Source organism: Oncorhynchus keta, chromosome 1 (genome assembly GCF_023373465.1).
Source record: "Oncorhynchus keta strain PuntledgeMale-10-30-2019 chromosome 1, Oket_V2, whole genome shotgun sequence".
Classification (NCBI taxonomy): Eukaryota; Metazoa; Chordata; class Actinopteri; order Salmoniformes; family Salmonidae; genus Oncorhynchus; species Oncorhynchus keta.
Window position 1 is genome coordinate 93,768,594 of NC_068421.1, and position 23,895 is coordinate 93,792,488.

The 23,895-nt window shown below is 48.6% G+C and overlaps 1 protein-coding gene and 1 long non-coding RNA gene across 51 annotated transcripts in view; one reads left to right on the top strand and one right to left on the bottom strand.

Moving 5' to 3' along the window:
• The window catches only part of farp2 (FERM, RhoGEF and pleckstrin domain protein 2), a 110,604-nt gene that overhangs the window by 46,413 nt on the left and 40,296 nt on the right, over nt 1-23,895 (top strand). Inside the window, 11 exon segments of the mRNA XM_052466222.1 lie at nt 66-134; nt 217-245; nt 248-273; nt 2,273-2,609; nt 14,863-15,059; nt 15,418-15,507; nt 15,748-15,881; nt 16,806-16,887; nt 17,159-17,396; nt 20,702-20,832; nt 23,108-23,176. Of these exon segments, the coding sequence (XP_052322182.1) occupies nt 66-134; nt 217-245; nt 248-273; nt 2,273-2,609; nt 14,863-15,059; nt 15,418-15,507; nt 15,748-15,881; nt 16,806-16,887; nt 17,159-17,396; nt 20,702-20,832; nt 23,108-23,176 (1,402 nt within the window).
• Nucleotides 3,615-5,098, bottom strand: LOC127908307 (uncharacterized). 50 transcript variants are annotated; one of them, XR_008066832.1, is made up of 5 exons: nt 4,334-5,016; nt 4,138-4,277; nt 3,970-4,053; nt 3,830-3,885; nt 3,615-3,773 (listed from the first exon to the last, which is right to left on the bottom strand). It is a non-coding gene; the product is annotated as an uncharacterized LOC127908307 (long non-coding RNA). The 50 variants fall into 50 exon arrangements; XR_008066838.1 differs by having other exon boundaries at nt 3,858-3,913; XR_008066804.1 differs by having other exon boundaries at nt 3,830-3,913.

Consider the following 23,895-nt stretch of genomic DNA (forward strand, 5'->3'; position numbering starts at 1 on the left):
GAACCCATAGGAGACTCTATGGCTCGTGCTGTTGTTTGATGGTGTTGTGACTCTTTCTGGTTTAGTGGGAGGACCCAGAAGCAACTAGTGGAATATGTAAAGGACAGCGGAGCAAGGAGGACACCATATCAGAGGTGTGTGACTCTCTCTGTCTCTGGTCTCTCTGTGTCTTTGACCTCTGTTTAACTCTCATGTGGTTTCCTGTCTCTCTGTCAGGAGGAACAGTAAGGTGAGGATGTCGGCTCGCTCCTGGCCCCTGATGTGCCAAAACAGGTCAGTGGGATTACCAAGACTAATGCATCTTTCTGACCGGGTCAGTGAGTGGTCTTTACGTCAGGGTCAGTGAGTGGTCTTTACGTCAGGGTCAGTGAGTGGTCTTTACGTCAGGGTCAGTGAGTGGTCTTTACGTCAGGGTCAGTGAGTGGTCTTTACGTCAGGGTCAGTGAGTGGTCTTTACGTCAGGGTCAGTGGGGTGGTCTTTACGTCAGGGTCAGTGAGTGGTCTTTACGTCAGGGTCAGTGAGTGGTCTTTACGTCAGGGTCAGTGAGTGGTCTTTACGTCAGGGTCAGTGAGTGGTCTTTACGTCAGGGTCAGTGAGTGGTCTTTACGTCAGGGTCAGTGAGTGGTCTTTACGTCAGGGTCAGTGAGTGGTCTTTACGTCAGGGTCAGTGAGTGGTCTTTACGTCAGGGTCAGTGAGTGGTCTTTACGTCAGGGTCAGTGAGTGGTCTTTACGTCAGGGTCAGTGAGTGGTCTTTACGTCAGGGTCAGTGAGTGGTCTTTACGTCAGGGTCAGTGAGTGGTCTTTACGTCAGGGTCAGTGAGTGGTCTTTACGTCAGGGTCAGTGAGTGGTCTTTACGTCAGGGTCAGTGAGTGGTCTTTACGTCAGGGTCAGTGAGTGGTCTTTACGTCAGGGTCAGTGAGTGGTCTTTACGTCAGGGTCAGTGAGTGGTCTTTACGTCAGGGTCAGTGGGGGGGGTCTTTACGTCAGGGTCAGTGAGTGGTCTTTACGTCAGGGTCAGTGAGTGGTCTTTACGTCAGGGTCAGTGAGTGGTCTTTACGTCAGGGTCAGTGAGTGGTCTTTACGTCAGGGTCAGTGAGTGGTCTTTACGTCAGGGTCAGTGAGTGGTCTTTACGTCAGGGTCAGTGGGGGGTCTACGTCAGGGTCAGTGGGGGTCTACGTCAGGGTCAGTGGGGGGGGTCTTTATGTCAGGGTCAGTGGGGGGGGGTCTTTATGTCAGGGTCAGTGGGGGGTCTTTCCGACCGGGTCAGTGGGGGGGGGTCTTTCCGACCGGGTCAGTGGGGGGAGTCTTTACGTCAGGGTCAGTGAGTGGTCTTTACGTCAGGGTCAGTGAGTGGTCTTTACGTCAGGGTCAGTGAGTGGTCTTTACGTCAGGGTCAGTGAGTGGTCTTTACGTCAGGGTCAGTGAGTGGTCTTTAAGTCAGGGTCAGTGGGGGGGGTCTTTACGTCAGGGTCAGTGGGGGGTCTTTACGTCAGGGTCAGTGAGTGGTCTTTACGTCAGGGTCAGTGAGTGGTCTTTAAGTCAGGGTCAGTGAGTGGTCTTTAAGTCAGGGTCAGTGAGTGGTCTTTACGTCAGGGTCAGTGAGTGGTCTTTACGTCAGGGTCAGTGAGTGGTCTTTACGTCAGGGTCAGTGAGTGGTCTTTACGTCAGGGTCAGTGAGTGGTCTTTAAGTCAGGGTCAGTGAGTGGTCTTTACGTCAGGGTCAGTGAGTGGTCTTTACGTCAGGGTCAGTGAGTGGTCTTTACGTCAGGGTCAGTGAGTGGTCTTTACGTCAGGGTCAGTGAGTGGTCTTTACGTCAGGGTCAGTGAGTGGTCTTTACGTCAGGGTCAGTGGGGGGGGTCTTTACGTCAGGGTCAGTGAGTGGTCTTTACGTCAGGGTCAGTGAGTGGTCTTTACGTCAGGGTCAGTGAGTTGTCTTTACGTCAGGGTCAGTGAGTGGTCTTTACGTCAGGGTCAGTGGTGGTCTTTAAGTCAGGGTCAGTGGGGGGTCTTTCCGACCGGGTCAGTGGGGGAGTCTTTCCGACCGGGTCAGTGGGGGAGTCTTTCCGACCGGGTCAGTGGGGAGTCTTTCCGACCGGGTCAGTGGGGGAGTCTTTCCGACCGGGTCAGTGGGGGAGTCTTTCCGACCGGGTCAGTGGGGGGGGGGTCTTTCCGACAGGCTAAAGCATTTTAGGAAGGAGGTGCAGAGTCGTTGGAGACTAATGGAACCCTCTCTCCCCATCTTTACTCTTTCTTTCATGTAATTTCAGACTTTCTCGTTCAATGACAGCCTGCGGGCGCCAGGTTCCCCATCCTCTGCGACCGGGTCCTTCCACTCCATACAAGTCTTCAGCTCCCCCACACGGCTGGAGCCCCAGGCCCAGTCTCCACAGCCTCCTCCACAGAGCCAGGCCCAGTCTACACAGAGCCAGGCCCAGTCTACACAGCCTCCTCCCCAGAGACAGGCCCAGTCTACACAGCTTCCTTCCCAGCAGCAACAGACCCAGCTCCTGCCCCCACAGCTGGCCAGGCCCTCCAGCCCCCCAGCGAAGGAGGACCCCCACAAGGCCACCGACATCCCCCCATGTCACCACGCCTTCTCACAAGGTGCCCCAAGTTCCCCGACGGCAGGAGACTGCAACCCCTCGTCTGTGTGTGTAGAGAGTAGAGCTTCCCATCCGCAGCAGCAGCCCTCCCAAAATGGCAATGAGGATAGTGAGCAGGGTGGGGGATGGGGATCGAGGTGCAGGGAGGGGGGAGGGGGGGAGACGAGAGTGTTCCTCTCAGCTGATGTGTTTGAGGCGGAGCTTCTCCGAGCCAGGCAGAAGCCCCTGTTCCCATTGGCTAACACCCAGCTCCATGTCACAGAGGAGTTCATAGATGACGACCCCACTGAGATGTCGTTCTACGGTGGTGGGGCCGAGGCCTATTACGGCTATGAGGAGAAGTGGGGTCAGTATGGCTGTTATGGGGAGGGTGGTTATACAGAGGGTGGTGGTGGTGGTGGGGACCTCACTAAAACCAGGGGTGTCAGTCTGGGTCTGGAGGACCTGAACAGCAACACTAACCTCTTCTCTGACCACAGCGTTGTTGGTCGCTCCGAAACCAGCTCTCTGGTTAACAACAGGTCAGAGTGTAGTTCCCTTGACAACCTGGGGCTTAGTTCCGCAGGTGACTCCCGGTCTCTGGGCTTCGACGGGCCAGACTTCTCCTCCTCCCTCCGCCTCCCGGGCTCTGACAATCAGTCTGAGGCTAGCTCCATGGTTAACTTCCCGGCGTACTCAGTCCGCTCGGAGACGAGCTCGGCGGTGCAGTTCAGCGACCTATTGGAGCAACTGGAGCACCTCAGCTATCCTCCTACGACCACGGAGGGGTCGGCTAACGGCAGCGACGATTCTGACTCAGACTGGGGTTCAGACAGCGGCCTGCCCCCTGAGCAGAATCTGTTCTATAGCAATCCCCTAGCCGGAGGGCCAGGCGGGGTGGAGGGGTTCCTTCTGCAGTGTCATGACCTGCAGGCCCTAGCCCTGGGGGAGTCCTCTGGTGGACCCCCACATTAGCATGTAGGCAGTCACTCTACTTACTTAGCTAACGTTACACAATATTATTGTGGTTTTGGCGACGATTTGAATATTCGCGGAACATTTTGAATCAGATTTGAATCTTTAATTTTTGTGAGTGGGGAACGGCACCACTTCTGACTCATGTGATGCCTTTTTATTAACCAGCCAGTCACATTTGACCGTTACTAGCCAGCCAGTCACATTTGACCTTTACTAGCCAGCCAGTCACATTTTACCTTTACTAGCCAGCCAGTCACATTTGACCTTTACTAGCCAGCCAGTCACATTTGACCTTTACTAGCCAGCCAGTCACATTTGACCTTTACTAGCCAGCCAGTCACATTTGACCTTTACTAGCCAGCCAGTCACATTTGACCTTTACTAGCCAGCCAGTCACATTGGACCTTTACTAGCCAGCCAGTCACATTGGACCTTTACTAGCCAGCCAGTCACATTGGACCTTTACTAGCCAGCCAGTCACATTTGACCTTTACTAGCCAGCCAGTCACATTTGACCTTTACTAGCCAGCCAGTCACATTTGACCTTTACTAGCCAGCCAGTCACGTTTGACCTTTACTAGCCAGCCAGTCACGTTTGACCTTTACTAGCCAGCCAGTCACGTTTGACCTTTACTAGCCAGCCAGTCACGTTTGACCTTTACTAGCCAGCCAGTCACGTTTGACCTTTACTAGCCAGCCAGTCACGTTTGACCTTTACTAGCCAGCCAGTCACGTTGGACCTTTACTAGCCAGCCAGTCACGTTGGACCTTTACTAGCCAGCCAGTCACGTTTGACCTTTACTAGCCAGCCAGTCACGTTTGACCTTTACTAGCCAGCCAGTCACGTTTGACCTTTACTAGCCAGCCAGTCACGTTTGACCTTTACTAGCCAGCCAGTCACGTTTGACCTTTACTAGCCAGCCAGTCACGTTTGACCTTTACTAGCCAGCCAGTCACGTTTGACCTTTACTAGCCAGCCAGTCACGTTTGACCTTTACTAGCCAGCCAGTCACGTTTGACCTTTACTAGCCAGCCAGTCACATTTGACCTTTACTAGCCAGCCAGTCACATTTGACCTTTACTAGCCAGCCAGTCACATTTGACCTTTACTAGCCAGCCAGTCACATTTGACCTTTACTAGCCAGCCAGTCACATTTGACCTTTACTAGCCAGCCAGTCACATTGGACCTTTACTAGCCAGCCAGTCACATTTGACCTTTACTAGCCAGCCAGTCACATTTGACCTTTACTAGCCAGCCAGTCACATTTGACCTTTACTAGCCAGCCAGTCACATTTGACCTTTACTAGCCAGCCAGTCACATTTGACCTTTACTAGCCAGCCAGTCACATTTGACCTTTACTAGCCAGCCAGTCACATTGGACCTTTACTAGCCAGCCAGTCACATTGGACCTTTTTAAACAGATCAATTGTAGCACTTACCCAGACATCCTACCTACTAATGACTGTTCTCCCTCTAGCTCTGCTTTTGGGTGCTGGCCATGCTTGTGTTATTGAAACAAGATATTTTAAGACTCTTTTTATATATATATATTATGCCTCATAACAGTGGTCTGGCATTACAGCCATCAGCTCACGTTGCATCGCACGGCTCAGTAACAGTAAGAGCACAATACTGAAGTCCTAAGTGGTCGAGTGCAGGGATAGAACGAATATAATATTGCTTGCCTATGTGGCTTTACTTTATAACTGGAGAGTTATTTGATGAGATATGGTTGCTGTTATATCCCCCTGGCATACAGCAATTGCTCTAAAGTTGTTTGTGGTTTTGAATCTGTCGGTACCATTATGGCGACTCTATTCTTTGTCCGCTCTTCCGTACCACTACGCTACACAGTCTTTGACTGTGCGTTGCATTTAACCTTTATGTCTCCGCTCTGTAGTGCTAGGCACTTAGCATTTAGCCTCTATGTCTCAGCTCTGTAGTGCTAGGCACTTAGCATTTAGCCTTTATGTCTCAGCTCTGTAGTGCTAGGCACTTAGCATTTAGCCTTTATGTCACAGCTCTATAGTGCTAGGCACTTAGCATTTAGCCTTTATGTCTCAGCTCTGTAGTGCTAGGCACTTAGCATTTAGCCTTTATGTCACAGCTCTATAGTGCTAGGCACTTAGCATTTAGCCTTTATGTCACAGCTCTATAGTGTTAGGCACTTTGCATTTAGCCTTTATGTCTCAGCTCTGTAGTGTTAGGCACTTAGCATTTAGCCTTTATGTCTCAGCTCTATAGTGTTAGGCACTTTGCATTTCAAATCCTTAATATTTTACTTTTTTTAAAGGAAAATATTTCTTATGTTTTCAAGACCATGTGTTGCTTATTCAGAATAAGACACAAAAATGTATTGCGACGTGAATGTTGGGAGGAGCATATTTCTCCAGATGATTAGTATTGATAGTCTGTCATTCTGAAGAATATATTAGTTCACCGTTGTTGAGGTTCAATGCATGGATGCAGGTTTAGACTTAATCCAGCTTTGATTTTAAATATATCATTTTAAATATAAACGATTTTGATTCAGGGGATTCAGACTGTAGCCGTCTCTGTGATTTTAATATATGTGTTCTTTGTCTAAATCTAACACCCCTGAAAGTAAATTAGATTTAAAATTTTAACAGCACTTTTCATAATTTATAGTATAGTATTTTACTAAAAAAATTTTTTTTTAAATAGTAGGAAACAACATGTGATTCTCACATGCTTTTTGTGAATCAGAGATTATTATTTGTGTCATACCACTCAGATCTCAGGGGTAGTAATGAAATCGATGCTGTTCCTTCATTAGTGTAACACAGTCTCGTAAATCCTTCATTGGCGTAACACAGTCCAGTAGTATGTCAGTGCATTCTCTGTCAGAGGTTATACAGGCCTCTGGGACTGTTATAACGTACAGATATATAGCACACTGCTGCTAAAGATAGAAATTCAAAATCGTTTGCATCCCAAATGACACCTAATCCCTACATAGTGCACTACTTTTGACCAAAGCCCTCCTATAAAGGCACTACAATGTGTTTTATAGAGCCTTTATATCATGCTACTACTGTCTTGGAAGATTTTGTTCCATTGAGACATCTGCTGGTCCATAATAACCTGGACTTTCCTGTCCGTTAGTGAGTAACGGAGTAACTGGGGTTCATGTAAGGTACTGGGTTAACAGTATTAGGCTACATCGTTCTGTCGTTCTGCCCCTGAACAAGGCAGTTAACCCACTTCCTAGGCCGTCATAGCGCAGAGGTTTTATTTTTAACGTCCTGTTGAGATTTATTAAGAAAAGACGTAGACGACTGAAACGGGGACACAAGCACATTGTAGATTTTGAGTCGGTGTAGATTTCAGTTAAACAGAATGCAGGCAGTGTTCTGCTGAGGCAGTGTTCTGCTGAGGCAGTGTTCTGCTGAGGCAGTGTTCTGCTGAGGCAGTGTTCTGCTGAGGCAGTGTTCTGCTGAGGCAGTGTGTTCTGCTGAGGCAGTGTGTTCTGCTGAGGCAGTGTGTTCTGCTGAGGCAGTGTGTTCTGCTGAGGCAGTGTGTTCTGCTGAGGCAGTGTGTTCTGCACACCACAGCCAACAACGTGAATGTACTGTTAACAAACCCATGTAACAAAATATCACGTTTCTCCTTCAGTAATAACAGTAGCTTGTATGCCAATAGATTACCAACTGTTTTTAGATGTCTTTTTAAATGTACTATAAGCGAAGGTAGAAGCCCTCGGTAAACAGTAAGAAGCATTTATACCTAACCTGGTTTATATTCCTTCAGTGGAAATCATGGGGAATCAATGAAGTTCTTAACAGTGTCACCATATCATTGTACAGGAAGTGATTTAAAAAAAAAAAAAAAAAAACTCCTTGTATCTGTTACTTTCATCTGATCGTTTACTATAAACCTGTTGCGTGAGATTTTATACACAGTCTATAATGACTTCCTGTAGCTGCGTCTGAGGCACTTCAAGACAATAACACTAACAGCCGCAGGAAACAAGGGACATCCATCACTTTGGTCCTTAATCTTGTCACTTTTTATATAACCTGCCATTTTGAGATTCATCTTAGCAGTTATTTTTTTTTCTTTTTTTTTCTTCTATAATATTATAATATAATTTGATGAATGAACGGCTATACAGCTGTAGCCATTGGGTCCAGTTCAGTGACGTATTGTGGCGTTGACATCCAAGCCGCAGTTATGTGTTGGGTTTCTGCTCGGGTCGGAGTAGGAAACAGTGTGGAGAAACAATTGAGTAGGTGCCATGGTAAATAAAGTCCTGTTGAACCGACGTAGAGTTTTGAGTCCCAAACGGGCACCCTCTTCCCTACTTAGTGTACAATGGGCCTTGGTTTAAAAAGTAGTGCACTTAAATGGGGGAATAGGGTGCCCGTTTTTTTGGGGGGGGTAACCATAGAAACGGAGTCAGCGGAGTGTTTCTCTACTTTGTTATGAGGAGGAAATTACATCGATCTCAACTCCCCGAGTCCCACTTTTTTTAATTTCCTGTCATTTGAAGCAGCTCGCTTTAATCTACCCCAAAAGGCCTCTTGACTTGGCGTTCTGCAACGCAAACGGTTCTGTCTTTAGAAACACAAATCTATTTGGATTTGTCATCTGTAAGCACAGTAGAGTCTGCTCACTCTTAAGGTTATTTAAAAAAAATACAAAATAAATAGTCATTTAGCAAGACGCTCTAATCCAGAGCGACTTGGTGTTTAAGTGCCTTGCTCAAGGGCACATTGACAGATGCATTGTTTTTAGAGAGAATTCACTTTGTCGGCTTGACGACGCTAAACCAGCTGTGGTCTATGGACTTTTGTCTGTACTGTTTTAACTAATGTTGCTCAATTCCTTAAGCCTTTTAATGTTTGCCTCGTTCACTTAATATGTATTCATATAATGGACCGCTGATGCCTAGAGGTGAATTTTAAGATTGTTTTGAAATATTTAGCTGATTTTTCTACATGAATGTCAAAATGGGGTTTTGGGGGAGAGTATATTTGAGTGATTTCTACATGCGTTTATGAATGTAAAAGTGGGGGGGTATATTTGAGTGATTTCTACATGATTGTTAAAATGGGGGTGGTGGGTGTATTCTACATGCGTTTATGAATGTGAGAAGGGCGTTGGGGACTGGGTACATTTTGTATTTCTTTAAACCACTTGGCGATCCAGAAAACCAACTAATATTTTAGCTGTTGAGTAAAACGGCTACGCTATACATAGTTTCTATTTTCTAAAACTCTACAACCCAGGTTCTCATTGTCATTTTGGTTGAATGTCCCCCCCTCCTTCGTAAAAGGGTTCATAGAAGTGCGCTTGCGGAGCCTCGCTCTCTACCATCACAAGTGAGTCAAACAGCAGTCTGAGCCTCCTAGAGAGGGTCGGGTCAAAGTTCAAATACCCAGAAAACACACACACAAAAAAAGAATGCACAGATGGAGACCTTTGACCTGCGGTTGTTGGCCTCTGTTAGAACATTCGGTCTTTGATTCGTGGCCTGCAGATCCTCCCCCACACCTCTCTTGAATCAAGTGCATGGTGTACTGAGAGACAATTATTCACCTAGCTTTTGATCTACTGTAGCTTGCAACTTACAATGGCATCAAATAATGCAACTTGCATTTATTTCTTAATCAACATGTATGGTTACTGCTTCTAAACTAAGTGTACTCTTCCGGTTTTGTATGTTTCTCCTCTTAAGAATAAAGGAATCACTTTTTGGGTATCTATTTTATTTTTTAAATGTCAGATGTAGAATTTATTTTAGACATTTTGTTGATTTACGTTCAATCAAGGAAGCAGAGCATCATGTGCAGAAGAGGTTTTGGTGATCAATTCTGTGGCTTTGGAATTTGAATAGTCCTCTACTGAACTTGACAGCCATCAACTGGATTATTCATTTTCTTTTCATGTTAGTGGATATTGTTATATTGCATAAACGGATGGTCCCGACAACAAAGTGTTGATTCAATACTGTTTAAACTGATGGATTTTTAGCCACAGCTAAAACCTGCCTATTCATCCCACTAAGACTGACTCGCTGACTCTTCACCTTGTCCAGGAGTGGAGGTGGAATGCTAGAAGTGGCGTCTGCACGCGAGAGGCTTTAGAGAGATGAATTTGGATGGACCAATTCACCCTGTCCTCGCTCTCTAACCTAACCCTACCTCAAACCCTCTAACCCTCAAGCAGCTACCCTGAACCCTCAAATGTTGCAGTGTTTAGTTGGACACCAGTGCTGTGGACCTCACACTCAGAGAGGGGGGTAGCGCGAACGGCTAGTGTTTACCTGGTCCGGTACACCTTAGAGAAGTATACCACAATCTCAATGGGTCCCTCTGGTTATTAGGTTAAACAAACACATTAATAACAGTATCTAGTTTGGGGGGGAGACATTTGATCTTTTAATTATATATCCTTTAGGAAATGGCTACCATTTGTAATGTTACATGTCACTATTATTCCTATGGTTTTGTGTAACCACGGTGCCTGGCCAGAGCATGTCGTTTAGGATTAGGGCTTCATCTGGGGCTTAAAAAATGCAGGAGCTGTCTGCTTTGTTTAGAATTAGAGAATACAAACACATGTTCCTTATTTTAATCTAAGCCGTGTTCCAAGTGGCCCCCTATTCCCTATATAGTGCACTACTGTTTACCCAGAGCCCTAGGGCTGCTCCTCAAATACTACATTCCACAGCCTGTGCACATGCTCCCTGTTTAGACAGGCTCTCTGCCAAGTCATTCCACACAGCAAACCCCAACTCCCCCCTTCCTGTGACAGGACTGTCTGTCTCCACTCCCCCCTTCCTGTGACAGGACTGTCTGTCTCCACTCCCCCCTTCCTGTGACAGGACTGTCCGTCTCCACTCCCCCCTTCCTGTGACAGGACTGTCCGTCTCCACTCCCCCCTTCCTGTAACAGGACTGTCCGTCTCCACTCCCCCCTTCCTGTGACAGGACTGTCCGTCTCCACTCCCCCTTCCTGTGACAGGACTGTCGTCTCCACTCCCCCTTCCTGTGACAGGACTGTCCGTCTCCACTCCCCCCTTCCTGTGACGGGACTGTCTGTCTCCACTCCCCCTTCCTGTGACAGGACTGTCTGTCTCCACTCCCCCCTTCCTGTGACAGGACTGTCCGTCTCCACTCCCCCCTTCCTGTGACAGGACTGTCTGTCTCCACTCCCCCCTTTCCTGTGACAGGACTGTCTGTCTCCACTCCCCCCTTCCTGTGACAGGACTGTCTGTCTCCACTCCCCCTTCCTGTGACGGGACTGTCCGTCTCCACTCCCCCTTCCTGTGACAGGACTGTCAGTCTCCACTCCTCCCTTCCTGTGACAGGACTGCCCCCCCCACACACCAGGGATCATCAACTAGATTCAGCTGCGGGCTGATTTTATATATTTTTCCATGAGTGGATGGTCAGGGGCTGGAACATGATTACAAATAAGTGGTAGACTGAAGTTGACCTCAAGTCCAAACAGATATGTCTGACCAAAAGTCATTTCAAACCTTGTTTACATTAGTATACGATCACGTCTCTGTGTGCGGGAATATTTTAATACAGATTTCCAAAATGAAAATCCCTTGTAGCTGATTTCCTGGTGTTGTACAGTCTGTTATGTCCAACAGTAAAACCACCCGTGGACCGCCAGTTAAACCCTGCTGTGGACTGTTCTATCTCCCGTTCTGTGTAGAGGGACTGCAGGTTGTGCTATCTATCTATCTCAGTCGCCGCCCGTCCTGTGTTGTCCCCCGTGGGGCTGTAAAACAGTTAAACTATAAACCACCGCCTGTCTACCAGGCCAGGCCGCGCCGGGCTGTTCCGAGCCGTGACTCGGGAACTGTTTCCAGGTCGGAGAGGAATCTTTTTTTTTTTTTTTTTTCTCTTCTTCCTGGTCTGTCGTTCTGTTTCTCTTCTGTGAGAAATGGGAGAACAGCTCTGACTTCCTGTGGCTCTGTCAGGAAGAGTTCAGCAAAACATCTAGCTGGTGTGGAGTTTGATTCTCTCCACTTCCTCCAATAGGGAATCTTCACACCGTAGACTCCTCCAATAGGGAATCTTCACACGCAGACTCCTCCAATAGGGAATCTTCACACCGCAGACTCCTCCAATAGGAATCTTCACACCGCAGACTCCTCCAATAGGGAATCTTCACAACGCAGACTCCTCCAATAGGGAATCTTCACAACGCAGACTCTGGGTCCTTCCCAAATGGCACCCTATTCCATGCACTACTTTTAACTGGGGCCCATGGGGAATAGGGTGCCATTTTTGGGAAGCAGCTTCAGTTCTCTAATGTAATTAGCTTCATAAAAGAGCTGGTGATAAATCATTCTAGTGGACCGCAGCTCTGAAAACAATGGCTGGAGAGAAAAAATGTGGGAGCCATTATCTTTCTCTATTCATGTTAAACTGTGTGTGTGTGAGAGAGAGCGTGTGAGAGAGAGCGTGTGAGTGAGAGAGAGCGTGTGAGTGAGAGAGAGCGTGTGAGTGAGAGAGAGCGTGTGAGTGAGAGAGAGCGTGTGAGTGAGAGAGAGCGTGTGAGTGAGAGAGAGCGTCTGTGTGTGAGAGAGAGCGTCTGTGTGTGAGAGAGAGCGTCTGTGTGAGAGAGAGCGTCTGTGTGTGAGAGCGTCTGTGTGAGAGAGAGCGTCTGTGTGTGAGAGAGCGTCTGTGTGAGAGAGTGAGCGTCTGTGTGAGAGAGAGAGCGAGTGTGTGAGCGAGTGTGTGTAACAGCCTGTTTCTATTGAAGGACACGGGACATTGTCATATAGTTAACAGCCTGTTTCTATTGAAGGACACGGGACATTGTCATATAGTTAACAGCCTGTTTCTATTGAAGGACACGGGACATTGTCATATAGTTAACAGCCTGTTTCTATTGAAGGACACGGGACATTGTCATATAGTTAACAGCCTGTTTCTATTGAAGGACACGGGACATTGTCATATAGTTAACAGCCTGTTTCTATTGAAGGACACGGGACATTGTCATATAGTTAACAGCCTGTTTCTATTGAAGGACACGGGACATTGTCATAGTTAACAGCCTGTTTCTATTGAAGGACACGGGACATTGTCTCATAGTTAACAGCCTGTTTCTATTGAAGGACACGGGACATTGTCATATAGTTAACAGCCTGTTTCTTTATGGTTCTGTCAAATGGGATAATACAGTTTGGATGAGCAATAATAACTTTATTAGCATAATTAATCTCCCAAACAAAAAAAAAAAAAAAAAGTGTTTTATTCAAGTAGGTCCAAATGTATTCTGGACTCTGTACCTATTTCCTGAATGAAGTGGCCTTTCCCCTCTTCTGTGACTTCCTGTTGTTGCCTGGATATTCCTCCACCTTTTTTCCAAAGCAGAGATTTGTACAGTATAGAGCAGATCCCTCCTGTTCCCCTAAGCACCTCTCTCCTTGCTGCCTCCTGTGGGATTCATTTAGAAATATACAACATTATTTTCATGTCATGTTAGGGTAGGTGTGTTGTTTTCACTCATGCTGTGTGTGTGTTATCCCAAACAAAACAAATATCTACAGAGGAGATACGATGTGGTACTCCTTAAGATGTTGTCTGTTTCATTCGTGGGTTAGATATATTTACTATATAACAGCTATATTTACTGATATAACAGCCTCCACTCTTCTGGGAAGGCTTTCCACTAGATGTTGTAACATTGCTGCTATAACAGCCTCCACTCTTCTGGGAAGGCTTTCCACTAGATGTTGGAGCATTGCTGCTATAACAGCCTCCACTCTTCTGGGAAGGCTTTCCACTAGATGTTGGAACATTGCTGCTATAACAGCCTCCACTCTTCTGGGAAGGCATTCCACTAGATGTTGGAACATTGCTGCTATAACAGCCTCTACTCTTCTGGGAAGGCTTTCCACTAGATGTTGGAACATTGCTGCTATAACAGTCTCCACTCTTCTGGGAAGGCTTTCCACTAGATGTTGGAACATTGCTGCTATAACAGCCTCCACTCTTCTGGGAAGGCTTTCCACTAGATGTTGGAACATTGCTGCTATAACAGCTATAACAGCCTCCACTCTTCTGGGAAGGCTTTCCACTAGATGTTGGAACATTGCTGCTATAACAGCCTCCACTCTTCTGGGAAGGCTTTCCACTAGATGTAGGAACATTGCTGCTATAACAGCCTCCACTCTTCTGGGAAGGCTTTCCACTAGATGTTGGATCATTGCTGCTATAACAGCCTCCACTCTTCTGGGAAGGCTTTCCACTAGATGTTGGATCATTGCTGCGGGGACTTGCTTCCATTCAGCCACGAGCATTAGTGAGGTCGGGTACTGATGTTGGACGATAAGGCCTGGCTTGCAGTCGGCGTTCCAATTTATCCCAAAGGTCTTCTATGGGGTTGAGGTCAGGGCTCTGTGCAGGCCAGTCAAGTCCTTCCACACCAATCTCGACAAACCATTTCTGTATGAACCTTGCTTTGTGTACGGGAGCATTGTCATGCTGAAACAGGAAAGGACCTTCAAGATCTTCCTTCACTGGAACTAAGGGGCCCGAACCATGAAAAACAGCCCCAGACCATTATTCCTCCTCCACCAAACTTTACAGTTGGCACTATGTATTTGGCCAGGTTGCGTTGTCCTGGCATCCGCCAAACGTCGGACTGCCAGATGGTGAAGCATGATTCATCCCTCCAGAGTAGGTTTCCACTGCTCCAGAGTCCAATGGCGGCGAACTGTAGAGACTCTAGCCCACACTTGACATTACCCATGGTGATCTTAGGCTTGTGTGCGGCTGCTCGGTCATGGAGACCCATTTCATGAAGCTCCCGACAAACAGTTCTTGTGCTGCCGTTGCTTCCAGAGGCAGTTTGGAACTCGGTAGTGGAGGGTTTACAACCGAGGACCAGATGGTTTTCACGCGCTACGCCCTTCAGCTCTTGGCGGTGCCGTTCTGTGGCCTACCACTTCGCGGCTGAGTCGTTGTTGCTCCGACTTTTTTCACTTCACAATAACAGTGGCATTGTATGTCGAAAGACACTGAGCTGTTCAGTAAGGCCCATTCTACTGCCAATGTTTTTATCTGGAGATTGGATGGTTGTGTGTTCGGTTCTTACCTGTCAGCAACGGGTGTGGCTGAAATAGCTGAATCCACTAATTTGAAGGGGTGTCCACATACTTTTGTATATATCTATTTATGCTTCTCTCTGTGTGCAGCAGAGATGGAATATGAATTCAATCATTTAGAATTTGTATAGACACACGTTTTAAAATGTAAGTCATAGTTTGACTTGCTGTTGTTGCTCTTTCCCCTCTCCCAGGGTCCTCTATGGACAGCCCCCAGCTCTCCCCGTTCAACTCCAAGAGCTCTCCCCTCTGCCTGTCCCCCTCCTTCCAGATGTCTACGCTGAGTCTCCCGGGGGCAGGCCAGACCCCCTCGCCCCTACATAGCCCCATCCTGAGTGAGGTGGGCACCAACAGGCTAGAGGAGGAGGAGGAGGAGGAGGGCAGGAGGAAGGTACACTGCCTGCCTCTATTGATCTGTCGGTTGATTAATCAACCTGTCATTCCATCACATTTAAAAAAAATAACAATAATAATTTTGTGAATTTTTGTTAAATCATAATTGTAAGAGGTAAACTGTCCTTTCCTCTTAAAATACATAGATTTTAAATCGTCTCGACTTCCATAAACATTGTTTTTGAAGGCCTGTACTTTGCAATTTGCGCACAATAATGTTGCATGAAATTTTATCAGGGCCAAATTCACTTTATTTTAATCTTCCATGAGCTATATTTTCCATGAAGCTGTTTTGATTATTGTCTGAATACTGTGTGTTACCAGTGTTGACATGACCTGATGGTCTCATTCCTCAGCGATATCCCACCGACAAGGCCTACTTCATTGCCAAAGAGATTCTAACCACAGAGAGGACCTACCTGAAAGACCTAGAAGTCATCACAGTGGTGAGCGATACACGCAGTGTGTGTGTGTGTGTGTGTGTGTGTGTGTGTGTGTGTGTGTGTGTGTTTCATCTGTGGCTGTGTACAGTATTATGTTTGTTTTTTACTGCGGTAGCCTGGTCCCAGATCAGTTTGTGCAGTCTCTCTCCATAAGAATATGCTGCACAACACAAACAGATCTGGAACAAGGCTTGTGTTTATAATGCTAAAAATCTGTGTCCTTTTATTCTCTTCTCCTGTCAGTGGTTCCGCAGCGCGGTGATCAAAGAGGACGCCATGCCAGAGGGGCTGATGACCCTGCTGTTCTCCAACATCGACCCCATTTATGAGTTCCACCGGGGGTTCCTCAAAGAGATCGACCAGAGACTAGCTTTATGGTCAGTGCTGCTCTCCTCACATGTATCTACATATGTAAAACATTAGACTAATCTACATATGTAAAACATTAGACTAATCTACATATGTAAAACATTAGACTAATCTACATATGTAAAACATTAGACTAATCTACATATATAAAACAGACTAATGCTGTGGTAATCTACATATATAAAACAGACTAATGCTGTGGTAATCTACATATATAACACAGACTAATGCTGTGGTAATCTACATATATAAAACATTAGACTAATGCTGTGGTAATCTACATATATAAAACATTAGACTAATGCTGTGGTAATCTACATATATAACACAGACTAATGCTGTGGTAATCTACATATATAAAACATTAGACTAATGCTGTGGTAATTTACATATGTAACACAGACTAATGCTGTGGTAATTTACATATGTAAAATATTAGACTAATGCTGTGGTAATCTACATATGTAAAATATTAGACTAATGCTGTGGTAATCTACATATGTAAAACATTAGACTAATCTACATATATAAAACAGACTAATGCTGTGGTAATCTACATATGTAAAATATTAGACTAATCTACATATGTAAAATATTAGACTAATCTACATATGTAAAACATTAGACTAATGCTGTGGTAATCTACATATATAACACATACTAATGCTGTGGTAATCTACATATGTAAAATATTAGACTAATCTACATATATAAAAGACTAATGCTGTGGTAATCTACATATATAACACAGACTAATGCTGTGGTAATCTACATATGTAAAACATATGAGAAAGGGAAGAGTACGGCAACACTGAAAGATGGAATGCAGCAATTCTATTTACATTTTTAAAAATGGAGATCTTTTTTTACTGTCAAAGCTAAGGTATGTAGTCAAAAGTATTTATTTTTTTGGGGGGTTTGTTTGTGACCAGGGAGGGGCGCTCTAACGCTCATGTGAAGGGAGACTACCAGAGGATTGGAGACGTCATGCTGAGGAACATGTGTGCTCTCAAGGTGAGACTGGACTCCTGTCACCACCTGGTTGTTCAGACTGGTTACTGCTACACACTATAGTCAGATGGGAGACTGCTGCGGGATGGAAAGTGATGGCATAAACCGTCTTAACTCCCATTGTCATGTGTAAGCTTAGTACTCTGCATCTGTTTGCATTACGTTGGGAAGGGAAGTGATTTTAAACACGGTGTCCACACTACTCAGACCATTACCGTGTTTTTATAAACGGGATCCCTGCTTTGAGCTTGTTGTTTCATGCTTCTCTCCTCAGGAGTTCACCAACTACCTGCAGAAACATGACGAGGTGCTGACCGAGCTGGAGAAGGCCACCAAGCGCCTGAAGAAGCTGGAGACGGTGTATAAGGAGTTTGAGCTTCAGAAGGTGTGTTACCTGCCTCTCAACACGTTCCTGCTGAAGCCCATCCAGCGCCTCATGCACTACAAACTGATCCTAGAGAGACTGTGTAAACACTACAGCCCAGACCACCCCGACCACAACAACTGCAGAGGTGAGAATGCTACGGGGCTGATGGGTGGGAGGTCCGTCAGGGGACTGTAGGAGCTGTCACATTGAGAATGCTACGGGGCTAATGGGTCCGTCAGGGGACTGTAGGAGCTGTCACATTGAGAATGCTACGGGGCTGATGGGTGGGAGGTCTGTCAGGGGACTGTAGGAGCTGTCACATTGAGAATGCTACGGGGCTAATGGGTGGGAGGTCCGTCAGGGGACTGTAGGAGCTGTCACATTGAGAATGCTACGGGGCTGATGGGTGGGAGGTCTGTCAGGGGACTGTAGGAGCTGTCACATTGAGAATGCTACGGGGCTGATGGGTGGGAGGTCCGTCAGGGGACTGTAGGAGCTGTCACATTGAGAATGCTACGGGGCTGATGGGTGGGAGGTCTGTCAGGGGACCGTAGAGCTGTCACATTGAGAATGCTACAGGGCTGATGGGTGGGAGGTCTGTCAGGGGACCGTAGGAGCTGTCACATTGAGAATGCTACGGGGCTGATGGGTGGGAGGTCTGTCAGGGGACTGTAGGAGCTGTCACATTGAGAATGCTACGGGGCTGATGGGTGGGAGGTCGTCAGGGGACTGTAGAGCTGTCACATTGAGAATGCTACGGGGCTGATGGGTGGGAGGTCCGTCAGGGGACCGTAGAGCTGTCACATTGAGAATGCTACAGGGCTGATGGGGGAGGTCTGTCAGGGGACCGTAGAGCTGTCACATTGAGAATGCTACAGGGCTGATGGGTGGGAGGTCCGTCAGGGGACCGTAGGAGCTGTCACATTGAGAATGCTACAGGGCTGATGGGTGGGAGGTCCGTCAGGGGACCGTAGAGCTGTCACATTGAGAATGCTACGGGGCTAATGGGTGGGAGGTCCGTCAGGGGACCGTAGAGCTGTCACATTGAGAATGCTACGGGGCTAATGGGTGGGAGGTCCGTCAGGGGACTGTAGGAGCTGTCACATTGAGAATGCTACGGGGCTGATGGGTGGGAGGTCCGTCAGGGGACTGTAGGAGCTGTCACATTGAGAATGCTACGGGGCTGATGGGTGGGAGGTCCGTCAGGGGACCGTAGGAGCTGTCACATTGAGAATGCTACGGGGCTAATGGGTGGGAGGTCCGTCAGGGGACCGTAGGAGCTGTCACATTGAGAATGCTACAGGGCTAATGGGTGGGAGGTCCGTCAGGGGACCGTAGAGCTGTCACATTGAGAATGCTACAGGGCTGATGGGTGGGAGGTCCGTCAGGGGACCGTAGAGCTGTCACATTGAGAATGCTACGGGGCTAATGGGTGGGTGGTCCGTCAGAGGACCGTAGAGCTGTCACATTGAGAATGCTACGGGGCTAATGGGTGGGTGGTCCGTCAGGGGACCGTAGGAGCTGTCACATTGAGAATGCTACAGGGCTAATGGGCCGGGAGGTCCGTCAGGGGACCGTAGAGCTGTCACATTGAGAATGCTACAGGGCTAATGGGCCGGGAGGTCCGTCAGGGGACCGTAGAGCTGTCACATTGAGAATGCTACGGGGCTGATGTGTGGGAGGTCCGTCAGGGGACTGTAGAGCTGTCACATTGAGAATGCTACGGGGCTAATGGGTGAGAGGTCCGTCAGGGGACCGTAGGAGCTGTCACATTGAGAATGCTACAGGGCTGATGGGTGGGAGGTCCGTCAGGGGACCGTAGAGCTGTCACATTGAGAATGCTACGGGGCTAATGGGTGGGTGGTCCGTCAGAGGACCGTAGAGCTGTCACATTGAGAATGCTACGGGGCTAATGGGTGGGTGGTCCGTCAGGGGACCGTAGGAGCTGTCACATTGAGAATGCTACGGGGCTAATGGGCCGGGAGGTCCGTCAGGGGACCGTAGAGCTGTCACATTGAGAATGCTACGGGGCTAATGGGTGGGAGGTCCGTCAGGGGACTGTAGAGCTGTCACATTGAGAATGCTACGGGGCTAATGGGTCCGTCAGGGGACCGTAGGAGCTGTCACATTGAGAATGCTACGGGGCTGATGGGTGAGAGGTCCGTCAGGGGACCGTAGAGCTGTCACATTGAGAATGCTACGGGGCTGATGGGTGAGAGGTCCGTCAGGGGACCGTAGAGCTGTCACATTGAGAATGCTACGGGGCTAATGGGTCCGTCAGGGGACCGTAGAGCTGTCACATTGAGAATGCTACGGGGCTGATGTGTGGGAGGTCCGTCAGGGGACTGTAGAGCTGTCACATTGAGAATGCTACGGGGCTGATGGGTGAGAGGTCCGTCAGGGGACCGTAGAGCTGTCACATTGAGAATGCTACGGGGCTGATGGGTGGGAGGTCCGTCAGGGGACCGTAGAGCTGTCACATTGAGAATGCTACGGGGCTGATGTGTGGGAGGTCCGTCAGGGGACCGTAGAGCTGTCACATTGAGAATGCTACGGGGCTGATGGGTGAGGTCCGAAGGGGGTGAGAGGAATGCCGGGGTCAGGGGACCGTAGGAGCTGTCACATTGAGAATGCTACGGGGCTAATGGGTGGGAGGTCCGTCAGGGGACCGTAGAGCTGTCACATTGAGAATGCTACGGGGCTAATGGGTGGGAGGTCCGTCAGGGGACCGTAGAGCTGTCACATTGAGAATGCTACAGGGCTGATGGGTGGGAGGTCCGTCAGGGGACCGTAGAGCTGTCACATTGAGAATGCTACGGGGCTAATGGGTCCGTCAGGGGACCGTAGGAGCTGTCACATTGAGAATGCTACGGGGCTAATGGGTGGCAGGTCCGTCAGGGGACCGTAGAGCTGTCACATTGAGAATGCTACGGGGCTAATGGGTCCGTCAGGGGACCGTAGGAGCTGTCACATTGAGAATGCTACAGGGCTGATGGGTGGGAGGTCTGTCAGGGGACCGTAGAGCTGTCACATTGAGAATGCTACAGGGCTGATGGGTGGGAGGTCCGTCAGGGGACCGTAGAGCTGTCACATTGAGAATGCTACAGGGCTGATGGGTGGTAGGTCCGTCAGAGGACCGTAGGAGCTGTCACATTGAGAATGCTGCTGGAATGCTTAAGTTAAAGAGGGCATAATTGCCAGGGGTTAGAGGTGCCAATCCTTTTTATTTGGATTATATTTCTATGAGTCCGATACCTAGCCCTTCTGCTCATTTCTCCTTAAGAGACCTGGGTGATGTTCAGCAGGGAGAATATGTTCTGAATGGGTTGGTAAATTTGGGCCGAGCTAAGCAACCGCCATCTTGTCATATTCCCTGATGTTTGGTATCCCTCCTGTGTGGATCCTCAACCCTCCTGTATGTACCCTTATCCCTTTGTCCCTCGTGTACAGAGGCCCTGAAGGAGGTCGCAGAGATGACCAATCAGCTCCAGAGTAGTTTGATCCGTCTGGAGAACTTCCAGAAGCTGTCTGAGCTCCAGAGAGATCTGATCGGCATCGAGAACCTCACTGCGCCCGGCAGGGTGAGTCTAGTACCTCGTAGAACCTCACTGCGCCCGGCAGGGTGAGTCTAGTACCTCGTAGAACCTCACTGCGCCCGGCGGGGTGAGTCTAGTACCTTGTAGAGGGAGACGGCACCAGTACTGGTGCCGTCTGGTGCCGTCAGTTGGTAGAGCATGGCGCTTGTTCGATTCCCGGGACCACCCATACGTAGAATGTATGCACACATGACTGTAAGTCGCTTTGGATAAAAGCGTCTGCTAAATGGCATATATTATTATTATTATTATTATTATATATATTATATTATTATATAGTACTCGAGTCCAGGAGATAGACCTGAACAAAACACTTAGTGACTTGACTACATCACTGCACAAAATGCTCAACTAAGTTCTGTAGGGTGAATGAGACTTTGGGTTGTAGCAGGAGTTGTCTGACTGTTTTGAAGACGACTGCAAGCACTGACAAATAAAGGGCAAGAGGAGAGGTAGACTGGGGCGGGGAGGAGAGGTAGACTGGGGGCGGGGAGGAGAGGTAGACTGGGGGCGGGGAGGAGAGGTAGACTGGGGGCGGGGAGGAGAGGTAGACTGGGGGCGGGGAGGAGAGGTAGACTGGGGGCGGGGAGGAGAGGTAGACTGGGGGCGGGGAGGAGAGGTAGACTGGGGGCGGGGAGGAGAGGTAGACTGGGGGCTGGGGGAGAGGTAGACTGGGGGCTGGGAGGAGAGGTAGACTGGGGGCGGGGGAGGAGAGGTAGACTGGGGGCTGGGAGGAGAGGTAGACTGGGGGCTGGGAGGAGAGGTAGACTGGGGGCGGGGAGGAGAGGTAGACTGGGGGCTGGGAGGAGAGGTAGACTGGGGGCTGGGAGGAGAGGTAGACTGGGGGCTGGGAGGAGAGGTAGACTGGGGGCTGGGAGGAGAGGTAGACTGGGGGCTGGGAGGAGAGGTAGACTGGGGGCTGGGAGGAGAGGTAGACTGGGGGCTGGGAGGAGAGGTAGACTGGGGGCTGGGAGGAGAGGTAGACTGGGGGCTGGGAGGAGAGGTAGACTGGGGGCTGGGAGGAGAGGTAGACTGGGGGCTGGGAGGAGAGGTAGACTGGGGGCTGGGAGGAGAGGTAGACTGGGGGCTGGGAGAGAGGTAGACTGGGGGCTGGGGGAGAGGTAGACTGGGGGCTGGGAGGAGAGGTAGACTGGGGGCGGGGAGGAGAGGTAGACTGGGGGCTGGGAGGAGAGGTAGACTGGGGGCTGGGAGGAGAGGTAGACTGGGTGCTGGGAGGAGAGGTAGACTGGGTGCTGGGAGGAGAGGTAGACTGGGGGCTGGGAGGAGAGGTAGACTGGGGGCTGGGAGGAGAGGTAGACTGGGGGCTGGGAGGAGAGGTAGACTGGGGGCTGGGAGGAGAGGTAGACTGGGGGCTGGGAGGAGAGGTAGACTGGGGGCTGGGAGGAGAGGTAGACTGGGGGCGGGGAGGAGAGGTAGACTGGGGGCTGGGAGGAGAGGTAGACTGGGGGCTGGGAGGAGAGGTAGACTGGGGGCTGGGAGGAGAGGTAGACTGGGGGCTGGGGAGGAGAGGTAGACTGGGGGCTGGGAGGAGAGGTAGACTGGGGGCTGGGAGGAGAGGTAGACTGGGGGCTGGGAGGAGAGGTAGACTGGGGGCTGGGAGGAGAGGTAGACTGGGGGCTGGGAGGAGAGGTAGACTGGGGGCTGGGAGGCGAGGTAGACTGGGGGCGAGGTAGACTGGGGGCGAGGTAGACTGGCTCATCCTGACCCTCCAGCATGACAAAGCCACCAGCCATACCGCTCGTTCTGTTTGTGATTTCCTGCAAGACAGGAATGTCAGTGTTGTGCCATGGCCAGCGAAGAGCCCGGATCTCAATCCCATTGAGCATGTCTGGACCTGTTGGATCGGCGGGTGAGGCCTAAGGTCACCCCCCCCACAGAAATGCCCAGGAACTTGCAGGTGCCTTGGTGGAAGAGTGGGATAAAATCCCACAGCAAGAACTGACAAATCTTGTGCAGTCCATGAGGAGGAGATGCACTGCAGTACTTAGTATTTGGTGTGGCCACCAGCTGCATTGACTGTTTCTTTTGATTTTAACCCCCCCCCCCACACCTTTGTTCTGGGACACATTATTCAATTTCTGTTAGTCACATGTCTGTGGAACATGTTCAGTTTGTGTCAGTTGTTGAATCTTGTTATGTTCGTACAAATATTTACACATGTTAAGTTGGCTGAAAATAAACGCAGTTGACAGTGAGAGGACTTTAAAAAAAAAACTTCATCTACTTTTCTGGTTTTCAGGAGTTCATTCGAGAGGGTTGTCTGTACAAGTTGACCAAAAAAGGGCTTCAACAAAGGATGTTTTTCCTGGTGAGTTTCAGAGTTTCAGTTTCAACAATCCCTTTTGTTTGTTGATTTCTATCTTTTTATACAAGCTGAGAAAATGATTAGTATCACTCCGACAACGTGTCTCGTTTATTTCAATGTCTCTCCAGTCTTTCCTCCGTCTCCTGTATGATTTCTATTGGAGTCATTTTAGCTCTTATCCAGCGTGACTTCCTTTACACTGTTATAAACCAGAGATCTCAATGAGTCAAACCCCGACAAATAAAGGTTAAATATATTGATGTGTATCTTTCCTCTCTGTCTTCAGATATGTCATGTTTTATGCCAGATAGTGGTCCCTCAGTATAAACTATTAAGATTAGCGTTGTCACGGTACCGGTATTGCCTTACTAGGAGGTAAGGAAGGAAAGGAAACATTCATTTCCTTGGACTTCATTTCTTGAGGAAAACAGTCCTAATGTTAGGGGGGAAAAAAACAGCCTTGTGTTGTCTGCCAGAGTCATGTTTATTTCCCAAGCTACATCACACAATATGTTACATACGGTTGGTTTCTAACGGACTGCTTTTTTTATTTTTGTATTTTACCTTTATTTAACTAGGTAAGTCAGTTAAGAACAAATTCTTATTGTCAATGATGGCCTAGGAACAGTGGGTTAACTGCCTGTTCAGGGGCAGAACGACAGATTTGTTCCTTGTCAGCTCGGGGATTTGAACTTGTAACCTTCCGGTTACTAGTCCAACGC